At 42.8% G+C, this 16,631-nt stretch overlaps 1 protein-coding gene across 9 annotated transcripts in view; it reads left to right on the forward strand.

The window, feature by feature from the left end:
• GSK3B (glycogen synthase kinase 3 beta) overlaps positions 1-16,631 on the forward strand; it is a 177,290-nt gene that overhangs the window by 153,231 nt on the left and 7,428 nt on the right. For 7 of the 9 annotated variants that reach the window (XM_006755358.1, XM_006755360.1, XM_006755356.2 and 4 more), the window contains one exon: positions 1,522-1,620. In XM_006755358.1, coding sequence (XP_006755421.1) covers positions 1,522-1,620 — 99 coding nt within the window. Of the gene's footprint in view, positions 1-1,521; positions 1,621-2,215; positions 2,323-6,775; positions 6,826-16,631 lie in introns of all 9 variants that reach the window. The other 2 variants (XM_015558494.1, XM_015558495.1) reach the window with 2 other exon arrangements.

Here is a 16,631-nt window from a genome sequence, read left to right on the forward strand (position 1 = left end):
ACCTTGATGGGGGTGTGGCCAGCCTGCACATGGCCCTCAGCCCCTCGCCCAGGCCAGCCATGCCCCCCAGCAGGGACCCCCACCCTGATGGGGCGTGGCTGGCCTGCAAACTGCCCCAGGCCCCTTGCCCAAGCTCCTCAAGAGGGCCCCCACCCTGATCCGGGACCCGTTTCAGGGCAGACCAGCCAACCCCCACCCGTGCACCAGGCCTCTTGCTTAAGGGTAATATGCTAATTAGACCAGACATCCTTCCAGACAAATCCATGGTGGCGGGGCCAAGGCAGAGGCAGTTAGGGGTGATCAAGCTGGCAGGGGAGAGCAGTTAGGGGGATCAGGCTGGTGGGGGAGAGAACTTAGGGGGATCAGGCCAGCAGGCAGGCAAGTGGTTAGGAGCCAGCAGTCCCAGATTGCAAGAGGGATGTCTGACTAACGGCAGTCGGACATCCCCCGAGGGGTCCCAGGTCAGAAATTGTGCAGGCCAGGCTAAGAGACACCTTTCCCTCCCGTGCACAAATTTTGTGCACCGGGCCTCTAGTAAGACCTAAAACCATCATGACCCCTCAAGTAGGCATACAGATACACAGAAAGATAGATGATCTAGTAAAAGAGGGTAAACAAATGGGCAGCATGGACCATGAGTAAAGTGACCACAAACCCTGATAATGAGTTTATTTTAAAGTTTATTTTAAAAGAAACTTGGTCCAAAAGTCTTATATTAAAATTCCTGATCATATGTTCTTATTTTTAAATGTTGGGCATTTGGTCATAGAAATCTTTTAATTTAAAAGTGCCTGTATCCTGAATATGTTGAATGCCTTTCGTTCCAATTTGTTTGTCTAGTTGTCTTTCCATTTTCTATTTCTGTTGATCAGACATAGACAGTTAACGTTTTCTCTCTCTGTATACTGGGACCTAACACACTGTTTCATGTTCAATGGAGAGATGGATTTGAAAGAAGCCTTTCTATTTTAGCAGATTTTTATCTTAATTGCGATGGTAAATCTGACTTTTAAGTTACTGAGAATACTACATCCTGTATTCATTTTTATTCCATTTTCATCCCAGCCGTGGAAATTGGGATTCTCTTTCTTTGCTAGGTATAAGATTGCGGTTAAAATTGATCTATGCTGTTTTATTTCATGAACTATAGTCATATTCTTTTTTTCTCTGGCACCATCACCCTTAATTCCTTACTCAAATGTTATCAGAGTAGTTTGGGAAAATCTAGTATATTTAAGTTATTAAAAGATGGAAATAGATTTTATTGATATGCTTAATCTCAAACTTTTGGCCAGTGCTTCTCCTAGATATCTTGAGTTCTCAGGCATATTCTAATGTTAGCAGATAGTGTCTTGGTTTCTCTGTAGCTCATTTAGTTTCAGGCGTAGGTTTATCACAGCTTTTTTTTTTTTCTGTTAAACTAGTGTTTTACTGTAGTATCACATATTGTTACCAATAAAGTTGTTTCACATCCTAAGTTAAAAGTGAGCTCTAACCTATGTCTTCTTACTATTTCTCTAGAACTGTCCAGTAATCCACCTCTAGCTACCATTCTTATTCCTCCTCATGCTCGGATTCAAGCAGCTGCTTCAACCCCAACAAATGCCACAGCAGCCTCAGGTGAGAACACATAAGTCTCTTTTATAAAAATGTATTTTTTTTAAAAAGTCATGATTACCTCCATTTTATTTCTTTTGATACATGTGAATATTTAATACCTTCCAAGTATCAACAGCACAACCAAAAGAATAAATGTGAATAAAATAGTGCTCTATTTTCAAAAAGCACAAAAGGGTCCCATAAATAACTTTTTATATAAGGTGTAAATATCTTTTTATGTTAAATTTTTTTGTTATTTTTAAAGTCATACTTTCCATATAATTTCTTGATTATATATCAAATGAGATGCCAATAGCAGAAAGCAATCTGTACAGACGTAATGTCATTGAAGATAATTCACTTTAATTCCAACACCCTGAATATAAACTATATTAGTATATTAGAAAGGCAAATTTTTAAGAAGTATAAAATATAGATTGGTGAGTTTAATCATTCAACAGGACTAAAACTGCAATGCAGGTACATTTAACTAAGATTTAGATCAGAATGTGATTAGGTCTTCTATCAAAAAAAAACCCTCGTTGGTCTCCCAGGGTACAGCTTAGTGTACTGCCGGTCCCTTAGCCAATTAGTGGTGTGGCCTGTTTTGGCACAAATCACTGTCATTACAGATATGCTGAAAATACCCCAACCCTTGTGTGAATTGAAGTTCTTCGGAAGAATGGCTGGATGCTGTTTAAAATGAAGTTAGAAATATACTAGGTAGCCTACTCAGGCTCAGAATTTGGAATCCCCTCTTTTCTTACAAAAAGCAGATGTCAGAAGCTGACTTTATTTTCATTAAACCATTTGTTACATTGAACTAAGTTGGATCAGACCCATTTTTGCCTAAGGGCATTTATGTTGCAGGAGATGAAATCTTTCATTATTAGTTCCCATTTAACAGTAAAGTCAGAATCCATCTGTTGCCTGACACAAAGTTGTTTTTGTCCAAGATTAATCTTTTGCGACATTGCCAGTGAAGATTAAAAACTTTTCATGCTAGTCCATGTCCTATCTTCATTCCAAAAGTCTGGAAAGTTCTCTTGTTCACTTCTAGTTCTATTAGCACATGCTATCTTGAGAAAGGCATTAAAACGTTATTAGTTTTAGTATGTCTTGTTAGTTTTCTCATTTCTGTAAAATGAGTGGCAATGCTCTCCTAGAAAAATTTTATAAAAACCAAATATGTACTAAAATATGCTTTAAATCTTTTAAATGTAAAATACAGAGTTTTTAAAAAATATATATATATTTGGGAAATATATATATTACCTATCTAAAACAAATATAGATTGCTTAGATGAGCTATTAATAACTTACTAGATCACAGGTTAGGTTATGTTAATTGTTCAAAACCTGAAATAGACCCTAACCCTGAACTAAATGCATTTGCTTGTTGAGCTAGTTTTCAGAGTTTTATCAGAATTTTTTAGACTATGAATAAAAATAAGAATTATGATTGGAAAGTTTTGAGTAATTTTAAGTGATTTTCTTTACATATATATTTTTTTTAATTGATTTCAGAGAGGAAAGGAGAGGGAGAGAGAGAGAAACATCAATGATGAGAGAATTATTGGTTGGCTGCCTCCTGCAGGCCCCCTATTGGGGATTAAACCCACAACCCATGCATGTGCCCTTGGCCAGAAATAACAGTGGTAAACTGAGTGCTGGAGTTACTAGTATGCCTGGACCTTCAGTCCATAGGCTGACACTCTATCCACTAAGCCAAATTGGCTAGGGCTAAATGATTTTCTTAATGTGAGATACTAAACTAAGGTTTTTAGGCAGTTTGCCTAGTAGGAGTGTAAGGTTATTTTTACATTTGATGCAGGTTATAGTAGTTACCCAAAAAATATTTTCATTGCTTTATGTGTATATACACACACATACATACATATTCTTATAGCTACTGAAGTCAGATTTCCACATAAATATGGAAACTGGCATTGGACTGTGATCCTTAAAGTTTACCGTATTTGCCGGCGTATAAGACGATTTTTTCGCCCTGAAAAATATGCCTCCAAGTGGGGGGTCGTCTTATACGCCAGGTACACTTCAGATAGAATGCCCATAGTGCTTGCCCCGTGCCATAGTGGCCTCCCGATGCCCGCCCACTTCATTCCACATACCGTTCAGGCATCAGCAGCGCTGCTGGGTGTATGCTCGGCTGTTATGCGATTTTGCTGTTATGCGATTTTACCACACTCGCAAAATCACACACAGCCGACCATACACCCAGTATGATAGCGCAAAATCGCGAATCGCGATACCATACTGGGTGTATGGTTGGCTGTGTGCGATTTTGCGAGTGTGGTAAATTCGGGTTACGTTGAAGTAAATCAGGGGGTGGGGAAGTTAATAGAGGAATAGTAGGCTGAGAGCAGAGCTAAAATTAGTTTAGAAAAATGTCTTGAATAGCTTAATAGTTACCAAAGAGGATTTCAGATATTGCTCTGAATTTCCTAGTGGCTAAAGTAAATAAATGTTATCTGTTAAAATTTTTCACTGTTCATTAGATTAAAAGTACACTTGTGGCTTAGGAGAAGTGAAGTGTTTCTGGCCCTGCTGTGAAAAGTATTTCTTCTCTGTCAGGGCCTTGGATTTTGTATTGTAAGAGATATAGTAAATGAAGTTCTCATCACCATTTCAACAATAAATGTAATAGTGAGTTGCATGTGGATATTTCTGAGTATCCCTCGTGTAAGCTAAAGGTATAACACTACAGTATAGTTAAAGGAAAATAGTTTCTTTGGGGCCAAAGTAGTGAGAGCCAAGTATGTTATCAAATATATCTCAGGAAATACTGATCTAGATGAATGGATTGACTGTATGACATGAACAGCTGCCTGTATTTAAATAAATATATATGTATGTTTATATATTTTTTAAATAAGAACTTGATGGTGTGAATTATATTTTTTAATAAGACCTTAAAATATACATGCTCTCTATTGCCTGCCTTAGCTTCAGTTTCTTTACCCATAAAACAGGAATAGTAACTACCCACTGCATAGACTTCTGAGAAGTAAGGTACAAAATGTATAGAGTGCACAGCTTGTGTTTTGTTCAAGGTCCAAGTAGTGGCTACAGGTGAATTGATTAAGACCCATTGGAAAGCATTACTGTGTATAGCAAGAACCATTGAAGTTCATACTTTATATTGCACTAATTCCACTTTAGGGATTTATCTTCAGGATACATCTACCGTGTACAGAGATAGGAATCTATAATAATAAAAGTGTAATATGCTAATTAGACCGACGTCCTTCCAGACGAAGCCGGGGTTGTGAGGGAAGCCTGGGTCCTGGGTGCCAGAGGGAAGCCAGTGCTGGCAGCCAGGGGAAGGAAGGCCTACTCTTGCACAAATATTCATGCATTGGGCCTCTAGTAATTACATAATAGCAAAAAGGACAGCCAGTCTGATTTGAATGGTCAACAGTAGGAAATCGTTTTAATACATTATGAATCTCCATTTTTATTAGCCATGAAATAATTATGAAGCTTATAGACATTTGTGGAAATACTCAATTTATGTGGAGAAAATCTTTAAAAAATCTTATGTACCATGCTGATAATTCCAAAAATGTGTGGATAGGGACTAGATAGAAATATGCAAAAAGTTATGTTAAATTAGTAGGTTTGGATTTTTTTCTCTCAAAAACTTTTGCATTCTTTTTAAATTGTTAAAATACCTCAGTTTCTGAGAGCATTATAGTTGATCATGGCTCTGACATGACAAACTCTTGAAAATTACAGGTATTACTAGTCTCAATTCAGAAAGTATAATTTCTTATTTTGATACATGTATGTGTGTGTGTGTGTGTTCTGATTTTCTCCACACCCCAAACATCCTCTCATTCACTCCATTTGAGAGACCATTCATCTAAACTATTTGGTTAACAAATCTTGAGAAATCACAGCTTCACTAATCAAGAGATCACCTGATCCAGTTCTAGAATAGTTAAATGTGACATGTGGTAGGGAATTTTAACTACAGCAGTTTCTTTCTCTTCATTTGTTTTGTATATCAGTCTGTAGGGCAATGGTTCTTTTATTAAAACTAATTTGAAAACTGATTTCAGTTCACCTCTCATACCTACTGAGAACTAATTGTTTATTTCATGCTTATGTATATTCAGTAATTGGAAGCTCATTACTGAAAGAAGGAGCACATTCCATCTATATTTCAGTCTGTTAGGAAGTTTTTCCTTTTTTCACCCTAAAATTTGTTCCCCTATACTTTCTTCTACTCAGTGATTCTACTTTGGGGTTACATAGAACCAACCCATTCATTTAAAAAATCCTTCAAATTTTAGTAATGGATAACATACCCTTCATACTAACGAGGTTTTTAAAACTAACCCTGTTCTAAAGTGTCAGGGTTGCCAGGGCCGGTTTGGTCAGTGGATGGAGCGTCAGCCTGCAGACTGAAAGGCCCCAGGTTCGATTCCGGTCAAGGGCATGTACCTGTGTTGCGGGCATATCCCCAGTAGGAGATGTGCAGGAGGCGGCTGATCGATGTTTCTCTCTCATCGATGTTTCTGGCTCTCTGTCTCTCTCTCTTCCTCTCTGTAAAAAATCAATAAAATATATATATAAAAAAAAAAAATAAAGTGTCAGGGTGTTAGGTTTTCTGTACAGTTGTATATCACCTGCACATTTTCATAAACACATCAACTTCTTGTCTGTATTCAAGCAATTAATAAAATCTATCAAACAGGACAAGGCAGGGCTTTCTAGAGGTGGTCTTTTTCCCTTTGTTGAAATTACTGATAAAATAAGTTAAATGGGACCAGGCAAGGCTTACTACAGATGATTCTTCTGGTGGTCTCCAGGTAATTGGTTAATCTTCTTGTTTGCTTAGCTACAGACCAACCTTACATATATATAATAATGTTATTAAAAACTTTGTAAAATGCTTTGCTGTTGTCAATAAAATATTCAAATTTCTTCTGTCAAAAAGGTATAACTGTCAAAGATGAAAATAAAACTTTTTTAAGACAGGGAAATTTCTAGTGCCTGAATGTGTATAAACTGCATTTCTGTAGTCCATGTTAAGAATTTGTTTCTTGGACTATAGGCTCTGTGTTTAATGACATTTACATGTGTAAATTGCCCTCACCTTCCTTGGGCTGCATTTTGTTTATTAGGATTTTTGTTATATCCTTTCCAGGTTGAAAACCCTTCTAACAGAAAAGGGAATCATGATAGGAGTTGGACAAGGTCTGTCTTCTCTGTCTTTTTACCTGGTCAGGGTATTTAACTTTTCTTGATCTTGCTTTGAAAACCTTTTGCTGTTACTTATTTATCCAAGCCTGGCCTATTCTTACCAATTCACATTGTTATTTTTTATTCTTCCTTGCATATGTGTCCTTCTTCTCATATATTTTTTAATATGAGCTCATATGAGAAAACCCTTTAAGCTGGTTTATTTGGTTCTTTTCCCTCTACTTTGCATTGATATTATTTGCAATTGATTGGTCAGAAATTATTTTTCTAATTTTCTCTTTCTTGTCAATTGTTAGCCTCTTTTGAAGACTCTAGCCACAAAATCATACTTGTTAATTCTCTGAACTTTTTGAAATTAATTTTGCTAAAGTCATGGTTCAGATTTAGCCGGAGCCAGAGATCCATTTCCTTAATTATTATAGTTACTTTTACCCCAGAATTTCTGTCACCTATATCATCAGCCAGTTCTTCCTAGTTGGACAGCATCTCACATTTTTTTTTGTTTCCACTGATATTGAGAGATGGAATGTTAAATTAAGTCAATGTATTAAATTCTCATTTAAACAAAATGACAATTACCATTTCTTCTCCCACTCCCCAAGTACTTTTTTCTATGCCACTTTCACATGTGCACTGGGACAGCTGTCTCCATATCCTGTCTAGTTGTAGAATCTGCAGTATGTGCCCTCAGGTGTTCCTCTTCCTAACCCTGTCCTTTCTGTTCTCTCTACCTTAACCTAAATGTATGTGAAGTTTCATTAAAGTATACAACTTAAAAAAAAAACACGGGTTTTTCTCTATTAATTACATAATATATAGTTATTTTAGGGGTTGGGGAGTCTCCCATATTCTCACTTCCATAGGTAGTTAAAGGTAACATTATTTTATATATTAGTCTATATATGAATGGACAGAGAGACATGCTTTTATTAAATGGGCTTATGCTCTTACTGTATGGGAGTATATGATTGCATTATATTCTAAACCTGTATCATAATTTATTTAACTAATTCCTTATTCTTGGACATTTGGGTTGTGTCCCAGTTTTTAGAAGTAGAATTGCTGAGTCAAAAGGTATGAAGAATCTGATACATATTGTCAAACTTCCTTCCAGAAAGCTTGTACCAGTTTACACTGTCCACTGACAGTGCACATTTTTTCCATTTCTCCATTACCTTAACATTAGCCAGCTCAGAGTTAGGGTAGGGGGAATAGGGTACACATGTTTATTTTTAGGTGTTACCAACTTAGTAGCCAAAGAACATGGTTGTCTTTTTTAGGTCCAGTATTTTAACCATTTCCTCATATTGACTCTGTGTTTGAAATAAGACCCATGTATATATGCCAGTTTGGCCAATTCACTGACAACAATGAGGTTGTGTCTATTCTGTGTCAAGGTTTCAAATTCACTTCGTGAGTTAATACACGGGGTGAGGCAAAAGTAGGTTTACAGTTCTGAGTATGTAAAACACAGAATTTATTCTTATACTAGCGGCCTGCTGCACGGATTTGTGCACCAATGGGGTCCCTTGGCCTGGCCTGCAGGGATCGGGCCAAAACCAGCTCTCCAACATCCCCCGAGGGGTCCCGGATTGTGAGAGGGTGGTTCTTGGGTGACACGCCGCGGAATCAGGCTCCCTCCTCTCTGGTTCCGGGTGCATCACCTGAGAACTACAGCTGCCAAGTCACCGCAGCTTGGCAGCTCCTGGGTTGAGCATCTGCCTGGTGGTCATTGATGTCATAGCTACTGATCAGATGGTCGCTTAGGCTTTATTTATTAACTAGAGGCCCAGTGCACAAAAATTTGTGTACTCGGGGCTGGGGGGAGTCCCTCAGCCCAGCCTGTGCCCTCTCATTCTGGGACCCCTCGGGGGATGTCCACCTGCTGGCTTAGGCCCACTCCCCAGGAGATTGGGCCTAAGCTGGCAGTCAGACATCCCTCTGGCAGCCCGGGAGCCCTTGGGGGATGACCACTTGCCAGCAGGGAGCAGGCCTATGCTACAGTCGGACATCCTTAGCGCTGCTGAGGAGGCGGGAGAGACTCCCACCACCACCGCTGTACTGGCAGCCATCAGCCTGGCTTGTGGCTGAGCAGAGCTCCCCTTGTGGGAGCACACTGACCACAAGGGGACAGCTCCTGCATTGAGCGTCTGCCCCCTGGTGGTCAGTGTATGTCACAGTGACCAGTCATTCCCAGTCATTCTGCTGTTAGGGTCAATTTGCAGATTACCCTTTTATTACATAGGATAGAGGCCTGGTGCATCAGTGGGGGCCGGCTGGTTTGCCCTGAAGGGGGTCCGGGATCAGGGGGGGGGTCCTCTGGGGGGCCTGGCCAGCCTGGGTGAAGGGGTGATGGCTGTTTGCAGGCTGGCCACGGCCCCCAGCCACCCAAGCTCCCCAGTGGAGGCTGGCTGGAAGCAAGTATCTGGGATTTATTTAGCTTCTATAATTGAAACTTTGTTGCCTTTAGTGGAGGCCACAGCTGGCCAGGGCAGGCAGGAAGCTTGGCTTTCTCCATCACCGGGTCAACCAAGCCTCCTGCTTGCTCCAGCTCTGTGGCTGCCGGCTGCCCTCTTGGTTGGGGTAATTTGCATATAGTCACTCTAATTGGCTGGTGGGCGTGGCTTGTGAGTGTAGCAGAAATACAGTCAATTTGCATGTTTCTCTTATATTAGATAACTAGAGGCCTGGTGCGTGAAATTCGTGCACTGGGGGATGGGGTTCCCTCAGCCCAGCCTGCCCCCTCACAGTCCGGGAGCCCTCAGTGGATGTCCTACTGATGGCCACAGTCTGGCAACAGAGGCTCGGAGCAGGCGTCCCGGGTGTGTGTGTGTGTGTGTGTCCATGTCCCCCCTGGGGGTCTGCCCCCAGCCACATTGGAGGCTCAGAGCAGGCACTGTGCGTGTGTCTGCTGGGGGCCTGCCCCCAGCCACACCATGGAGGCTTGGAGCAGAAGCCCCTCTGTGGTGATCGCTCAGGCTCCTGGCCTCCACTGCATGTTGTACTCTCCCTTGAGCTATGGCCAGGATGGGGGTGCTGCTTGCAAGCCTGGCTTTCCTGCTCCCGGATCGCCACGGCGACCGGGGAGCAGGCCCAGCTTGGAGCTGCCCACAGGCTGGGCTTTCCTGCTCTCGTTTCAAGCCCAGCTTGGGGTTGCCCACAGGCCAGGCTTGCTTTCCTGCTCCTGGATCACCATGGCGACCGGGGAGCAGGCAAAGTTTGGGGCTGCCCACAGTCCAGGCTTGCTTTCCTGCTCCCAGAACCTCATGGCGACCGGGGAGAAGGTGCAGCTGGCGACTGCCTGCAGGCCGGGCTTGCTTTCCTGCTGCCGGATCAGGCCCAGCTGGGGGCTGACTAAAGGCCATACTTTTCAACTTACCGATGGCTGGATCACCACAGTGACCCAAGGCCCAGCGGCACTTTCCTGCTCTCCAGTAGTCATAGGGTCCCAGCTGGGGGCGGGGCTTAGCAGTGCAGAGCTTAGGTGGCACGGGGGTCCCGGCTGGGGGCTCAGGTGGCACACAGGGGTCCCGGCTGGGGACGGGGCTTATGCCCCGCTGCCCAGGGCTGCACATGGGGCCCAGATGGCAGCTCATGCTGTCCCGCCCTGACTGTAGTATAGGATAGAGGCCTGGTGCATAGAGGCCTGGTGCACGGGTGGGGGCCGGCTGGTTTGCCCTGAAAGTGTCCCAGATCAGGGTGGGGGTCCCGCTTGGGTGCCTGGCCAGCCTGGATGACGGGATGATGGCTGTTTGCAGCTGGTCACACCCCCTTCAGGGTGGGGATCCCTACTGGGGTGCCTGGCCAGTCTGGGTGAGGGCCTGAGAGCTGTTTTCAGGCTGGTGGGCAACTTAAGCTCCTAGCTTCTCCTTTATTTCTTTTTTTTTTATTTTGGGATTTATTTACCTTCTATAGCTGTCACTGGAGCTGAGAGCCGGCTCCAGCTCTGAGGGCTGAAAGCAGGTTCTGGGTCTGTTTGGCTTCTATAATTGAAACTCTGTTGCCATCACTGCAGCTCTAAGCTCTGAGGTCGAAGCTGGCTGAAAGCAGGTCTCTGGAGCTTGTTTAGCTTCTATAATTGCAACATAGTTGCTTAGAGTGCAGCTCAGAGCCCAGCAGCAGCAGGTGGGGAACGTTGGCTTCCTCCATCACTGGAGCAAGCAAGCCTCCTGTTTGCTTCAGATGGTGGCTGCTGGCCAACATCTTGGTTGGAAGTTAATTTGCATATCCTGCTGATTAACCAATGGGAAGGGTGTCGGGGTTGGGTGTCGAGGTTAAGGTCAATTTGCATGTTTCTCTTTTATTAGATAGGACTAGAGGCCTGGTGCACAAAAATTTGTGCAGTGGCGGGGGATGGGGTCCCTCAGCCCAGCCTGTGCCCTCTTACAGTCTGGGACCCCTCAGAGGATGACCATCTGCTGGCTGAGGCCTGCTCCCCAGGGGATTGGGCCTAAGATGGCAATCAGACATTCCTCTGGCAGCCCTGGAGCCCTCGGGGGATGTCCACTTGCCAGCAGGGAGCAGGCCCAAGCTGCAGTCGGACATCCTTAGTGCTACTGAGGAGGCGGGAGAGGCTCCCCACATCGCTGCTGTTAGGGTCAATTTGCTTATTACCCTTTTATTATATAGAATAGAGACCTGGTGCATGGGTGTGGGCCGGCTGCTTTGCCTTGAATGTTGTCCCAGATCAGGGTGGGGTTCCTGCTTGGGTTCCTGACCAGCCTGGGTGAGGGGCTAATGGCTGTTTTCAGGCTGCCTTCCACCCCCTTTAGGGTGTGGGCCCCCACTGGGGTGCCTGGTCAGACCGGATGAGGGGCTAATGACTGTTTTCAGGCTGCCTGCACCTGCTTCAGGATGGGGGTCTCCACTGGAGTTCCTGGCCAGCCTGGATGAGGGGCTGATGGCTGTTTTCAGGCTGCCCGCACCCCCTTCAGGGTGGGGGTCCCCACTGGGGTGCCTGGCCAGCCTGGATGAGGGGCTGATGACTGTTTTTAGGCTGGCCAAGCCTGTGACTGAAGCTTCCAGCCTCTCCTTTTTTTCTTTTTTCTTTTTTTATTCTGGGATTTATTTACCTTCTGTAATTGAAACTCTGTTGCCGTCACTGGCGCTCCCAGCTCTGAGGCCAAGGCTGGCAAAGCAGGTATCTGGGGCTTGTTTAGGCAGGTCTCTGGGGTTTGTTTTGCTTCTATAATTGAAACATAGTTGCATTTCGGAGCTGTTGCTTTTAGGCTCATAGCCAGGCAGGAGGCAGGGAACCTTGGCTTCCTCCATTGCCGCCGCAACCAAGCCTCATGTTCGCTTCAGCTGCGTGGCTGCTGGCCACCATCTTGGTTGGCAGTTAATTTGCATATCACCCTGATTAGCCAATGGGAAGCGTAGCGGAGGTATGGTTAATTACCATGTTTGTCTATTATTAGATAGGATATTATTGTACTATTTTCCATACAAACAACTGTAAACCTACTTTTGCCCCCACAGTGTATAGATACTTAAAAGACAAGCCAGTTTAGTCATTATTTCACCATGTTTTTATGCAAAACCAAAATATGTTCTGTCCTATTAAGTCAAATTTTTTACCTGTTTTTCCCCTACCTGCAAACGTAATGTAAAATCTTTTTGAGTTGGTGAGTGTCCTATCAAGACCTTTCAGGTGTTCAAGTGCTCTTTGGTTCCTTGCCTGAAATCACCTACTTAAATTCATGTGCCTTTTCTTATTCTTTATTCCTAAATTATGGGGGGTTTTTAACTTAAAAGATGAAAATGTTTCCTGTGTCTTCATGGCCTTCAGTTCCCTATTTTGAACAACCAAGCCTCTTAATTAAAATGTGCTCTGCCCCTGAGCTCAGAGCAACTAAGACCTCTCTGCTGCTAGCAAATCAAATAAAAGCAGTCTTGTGGACAAGCCCTCCAGGTTTGCTGGTGTATGGCTGGCTCACTGGTGTCTGAATTTCAGTTCTATTTTTGAAATGACTAAAGCACCTTGGTGTCTTATGCCACACCTTTTCCTTGGAATGATAGGAAAAGAGAAGTGATGATGCTTTGCTGAAGAGGCTCCCCCTCTGCTCCCCAATTGTTACCCAGGCAGAATTGTCAAAATCATAGTAAACATTATGAGTTCATCTTACAGGTGATACTTTGATTTCATTAGTGTACATTATGATATAAATGTAACACTAGGGTATACCTTTTATTCTCTGTAATGATTTTGTTGCTGGGCCAGAATGATGAACACTTACTTGTATCAACTAGAAGGCTTTAACTTTTATAGACCCATAACTCTGGAACACTGGTGCATAGTGGCACAGCTTTTGGAACCCAGTTTCTAGGTTTATTTTCTGTCCTTTCCTCCCAACCTGTTTCCTATTCTTCTTATTTAAACCCTTTAACTACAATTTATAAGTGTGGCCTTTCATTTACTCTTTCCTCCTGATTTGCACATTTGGTCAGACACATTTGGAGGGACAGGACTTGCTGATGTGTTGGGGAAGGGGAGCATGAAGAATCTAAGGAAGAACTTTTTGAGTATGACCTGGTCAACTGGGTGGGCCAGTTTCCTAAATATTGAGACAGCTGCCCATCAGATCCAGGGCTCAGTTATCCAGGGACTCTTACAGATCTCTGAGAATCGGGGGGGAAACTGGGTCCTCTCCTAGAAAATTGTTTATGTATCATATATGGAATTTTGCATGTAAAAATTTACTCTCGAACAAAATCACATCCTCATGGACTCTGTTGGGAACCTGATACCTTAGGCCTTCACCCTTGTTTTTACTGTGGGTTGCCCAACTTGTCATTTTTACCTCAGAATTTACACAGAATAAAACCGGTTTTAGTAAATACATGCACAAATTCCCCTTGTCACATCTAGTATAAAAGCCATGGAGCCATCAGCTTCTCTTAGGGTTAGGGAAAAAACAGTTGATCATATGTCTGTGTTATATAGTTTATTAGGAGCATTCCTGATTTCGTAGAGGGACTTGGTCAGTGGTGCCCTCATGGACTTGTGAGCATAAACCCTAACTGGCATTTAAATTTTTTGACATATATGTATGTGTTGGTTATCTGTTGCTACATATCAAGATACTCTAGTAAAATTTAGCAGCTTAAAACAAGAGTAACCATTACCCCACATATTTTCTGTGGGTCAGGAATTCAGAAGCAGCTTAGCTGGATGGTTCTAGCTCAGGGTCTCTAGAGGTTGTAGTCAAAATATCAGCCAGGCCTGCAAAGATCTGAAGACTTTGCCTGGGGCTAGAACAGTGATGGCGAACTTAATGCATGTCAGAGGTGACACGCGAACTCATGTTGTTGGTTGATTTCCTTTGTTAAATGGCACTTAAATATATAAAATAAATATTAAAAATATAAATGTTTGTTTTACTATGGTTGAAATATCAAAAAATTTCTATATGTGACACGGCACCAGAGTTAAGTTAGGATTTTTCAAAATGCTGACGCGCCGAGCTCAAAAGGTTCGCAATCACTGGGCTAGAAGATATCCTTGCAGGATGGCTCATTCATGTGGTTGGTGAGTCTCTGCTGGCTGTATGCAGGAGGCCTCAGTCCCTCCCCAGGTGTACCTGTCCATAATGCTCCTTGAGTGTCTCACATGACTGCAGCTAGCTTCTCCTAGACCAAGTGATCCAAGGAGGAGGACAGGGTGGAAGCCACACATTATTATTTCTGAAATGATTGACAAGCCAATACTAGTCACTGGGGAAGGAGACTACATTAGGGCATAGACGCCAAAAGTCATTACTTATTAGGGCTATCACGGAAGCTGGCTACCACAATGTGTAAGAATGATGTTATACTTTACTTCCCAAAGGTAAATGTTCTCTCTGTTCCCCTCAAATCCTCGGTTGGTTGGTTGGTTGGCTGGTTGGCTGGTTGGTTGGTTTGTACTGCAACAGCATCAGAAGGGTGGTAATGGGCATTGGTTTCTAGGAAGCAAGGAAGTCAGTGAACTGTCAGTTCTTTCCAAAACACTTGTATTTCTGTATACCCCATACAGACTTTGAAAATTAGAAAATAAAATAACTATACCTTTAATTCTTAACATAAATTCACTGATCTGTTTTAGTGTAGTAACCCTTTTAGATAATAAAAGTAGGCTTCTAGAAATCACAGAGGATCATGTAAGGGCTAGGTCTGATTGAAATTAAGTTCTTTTCTCCCTTTGCTAGGAAATCTTTTCTGCTGCTCCCTACTACCCATGAAAGTCGTCATCCTCTTACACTGTGCTCAGCTCTCCCACTTGTTAGCCCTCCAGTGTTAGGCATATAACTTAATCTCCTTGTGCTTCCATTTTGCCATTGCAAAATGGGGGCAATAATTTTTACCTATTTCTTGGAATTGCTGTGTGGGCTAAATGACATGCCTCAGTGTGTACTTATTACGATGTTTGGCACATTGGTAAGCACTCAGATATTAACTGCTGCCACTTATTTATTATGATGGTGATGGTGGATGTTGAAGTCACACTAAACCATTTTTAGATGCCTGTTCTACCTGTCCATTTATTAAACAATTACTAGGTGCTATACCAGGTGCTATGCTAAGCACTTCGTAAACCTTATTTTGTAAATAGGTAGTATTATCGCCATTTTACAAGTGAGGAAATTGAGGGGTAGAGAAGTTTAAGTAACTTGTTCCAAAATTACACAGCTATAAGTTGTACAACTAGATCTCATACTCAATAAATGTTTGTGGAATTGGACCAGGTTTAAGAGATTGTCAGTGTGACTATCAGAAGAGCGTTTCTTAAGACTAAAAACTAGAAACTGTACACTCAGTGTTTGGTGATTCATAGTTGGATTGGATGCTTTGGGATGAAAAGATCTTAGCCCACCCTGTAAACCCTAATGCCAAGTGGCGTCACTTTACCAGTGCGAATGTGAAGGGAAGGGAATGCAGGAGAGCAAATGCTGCTTTTAAAGAGTTACTGTTTAAATGCTTCAGAAGAAAAGTTACAGAAATCACCATACATATTCAAATCAAGTGACAGTTTTATCAGAATTTTAAATTAATGAGCATTATTAATTGACAGTGGGAACAAAATAAGTATGTACCGAAAAGAATTTACGAAATGTAATTTTGTTCAGTCAGAAAGCCAAGTGCTCCGTTGGAGCTATCTTTGAGTTTGTAGGACCTCACTTTTTATTTTGTTTTGCTTTTTTCCTCCCTGTACTTTGTCTTCCAGGGGGGAAGAGAGGATTCTTTTCCTCAGCAAAGACATGTATAATTTGATTTTTAAATGCAGTACATTGCATTAGATAAAAGGTTTGGGTGTAGGTGTGTTTGAATATATTGTTATTTATTTCAGAGAGGAAAAGAGAGAGAGAGGTAGAAACATCAATGATAAAGAGAATCATTGATCAGCTGCCTCCTGCACACCCCCTACTGGGGATGGAGCCCACAACCCGGGCATGTGCCTTGACTGGGAATCAACTGGGAACCTCCTGGTTCATAGGTCGATGCTCAGCCACTGAGCAATACCAGCTGGGCTTTTTTATTTGTTTTGTTTGTTATTAATGACTAGAGGCCCGGTGCACGAAATTTGTACACTGGGGGGTGTCCCTCAGCCCAGCCTGCACCATCTCCAATCTGGGACCCCTCAGGGGATGTCCAACTGACAGTTTAGGCCTGATCCTAGTTTAGGCTCAACGCCTAACTGCTCCCAACTTCCAGCCTGGTCCCCCTCAACTGCCCTCCCCTGCAGGCCTGGTCCCCCCCAACTGTCCTCCTCTGCAGGCCTGGTCCCTCCCAACTGCCCTCCCCTGCAGGCCTGGTCCCCCCCA

Source organism: Myotis davidii, unplaced genomic scaffold (genome assembly GCF_000327345.1).
Source record: "Myotis davidii unplaced genomic scaffold, ASM32734v1 scaffold292, whole genome shotgun sequence".
NCBI classification, from domain to species: Eukaryota; Metazoa; Chordata; class Mammalia; order Chiroptera; family Vespertilionidae; genus Myotis; species Myotis davidii.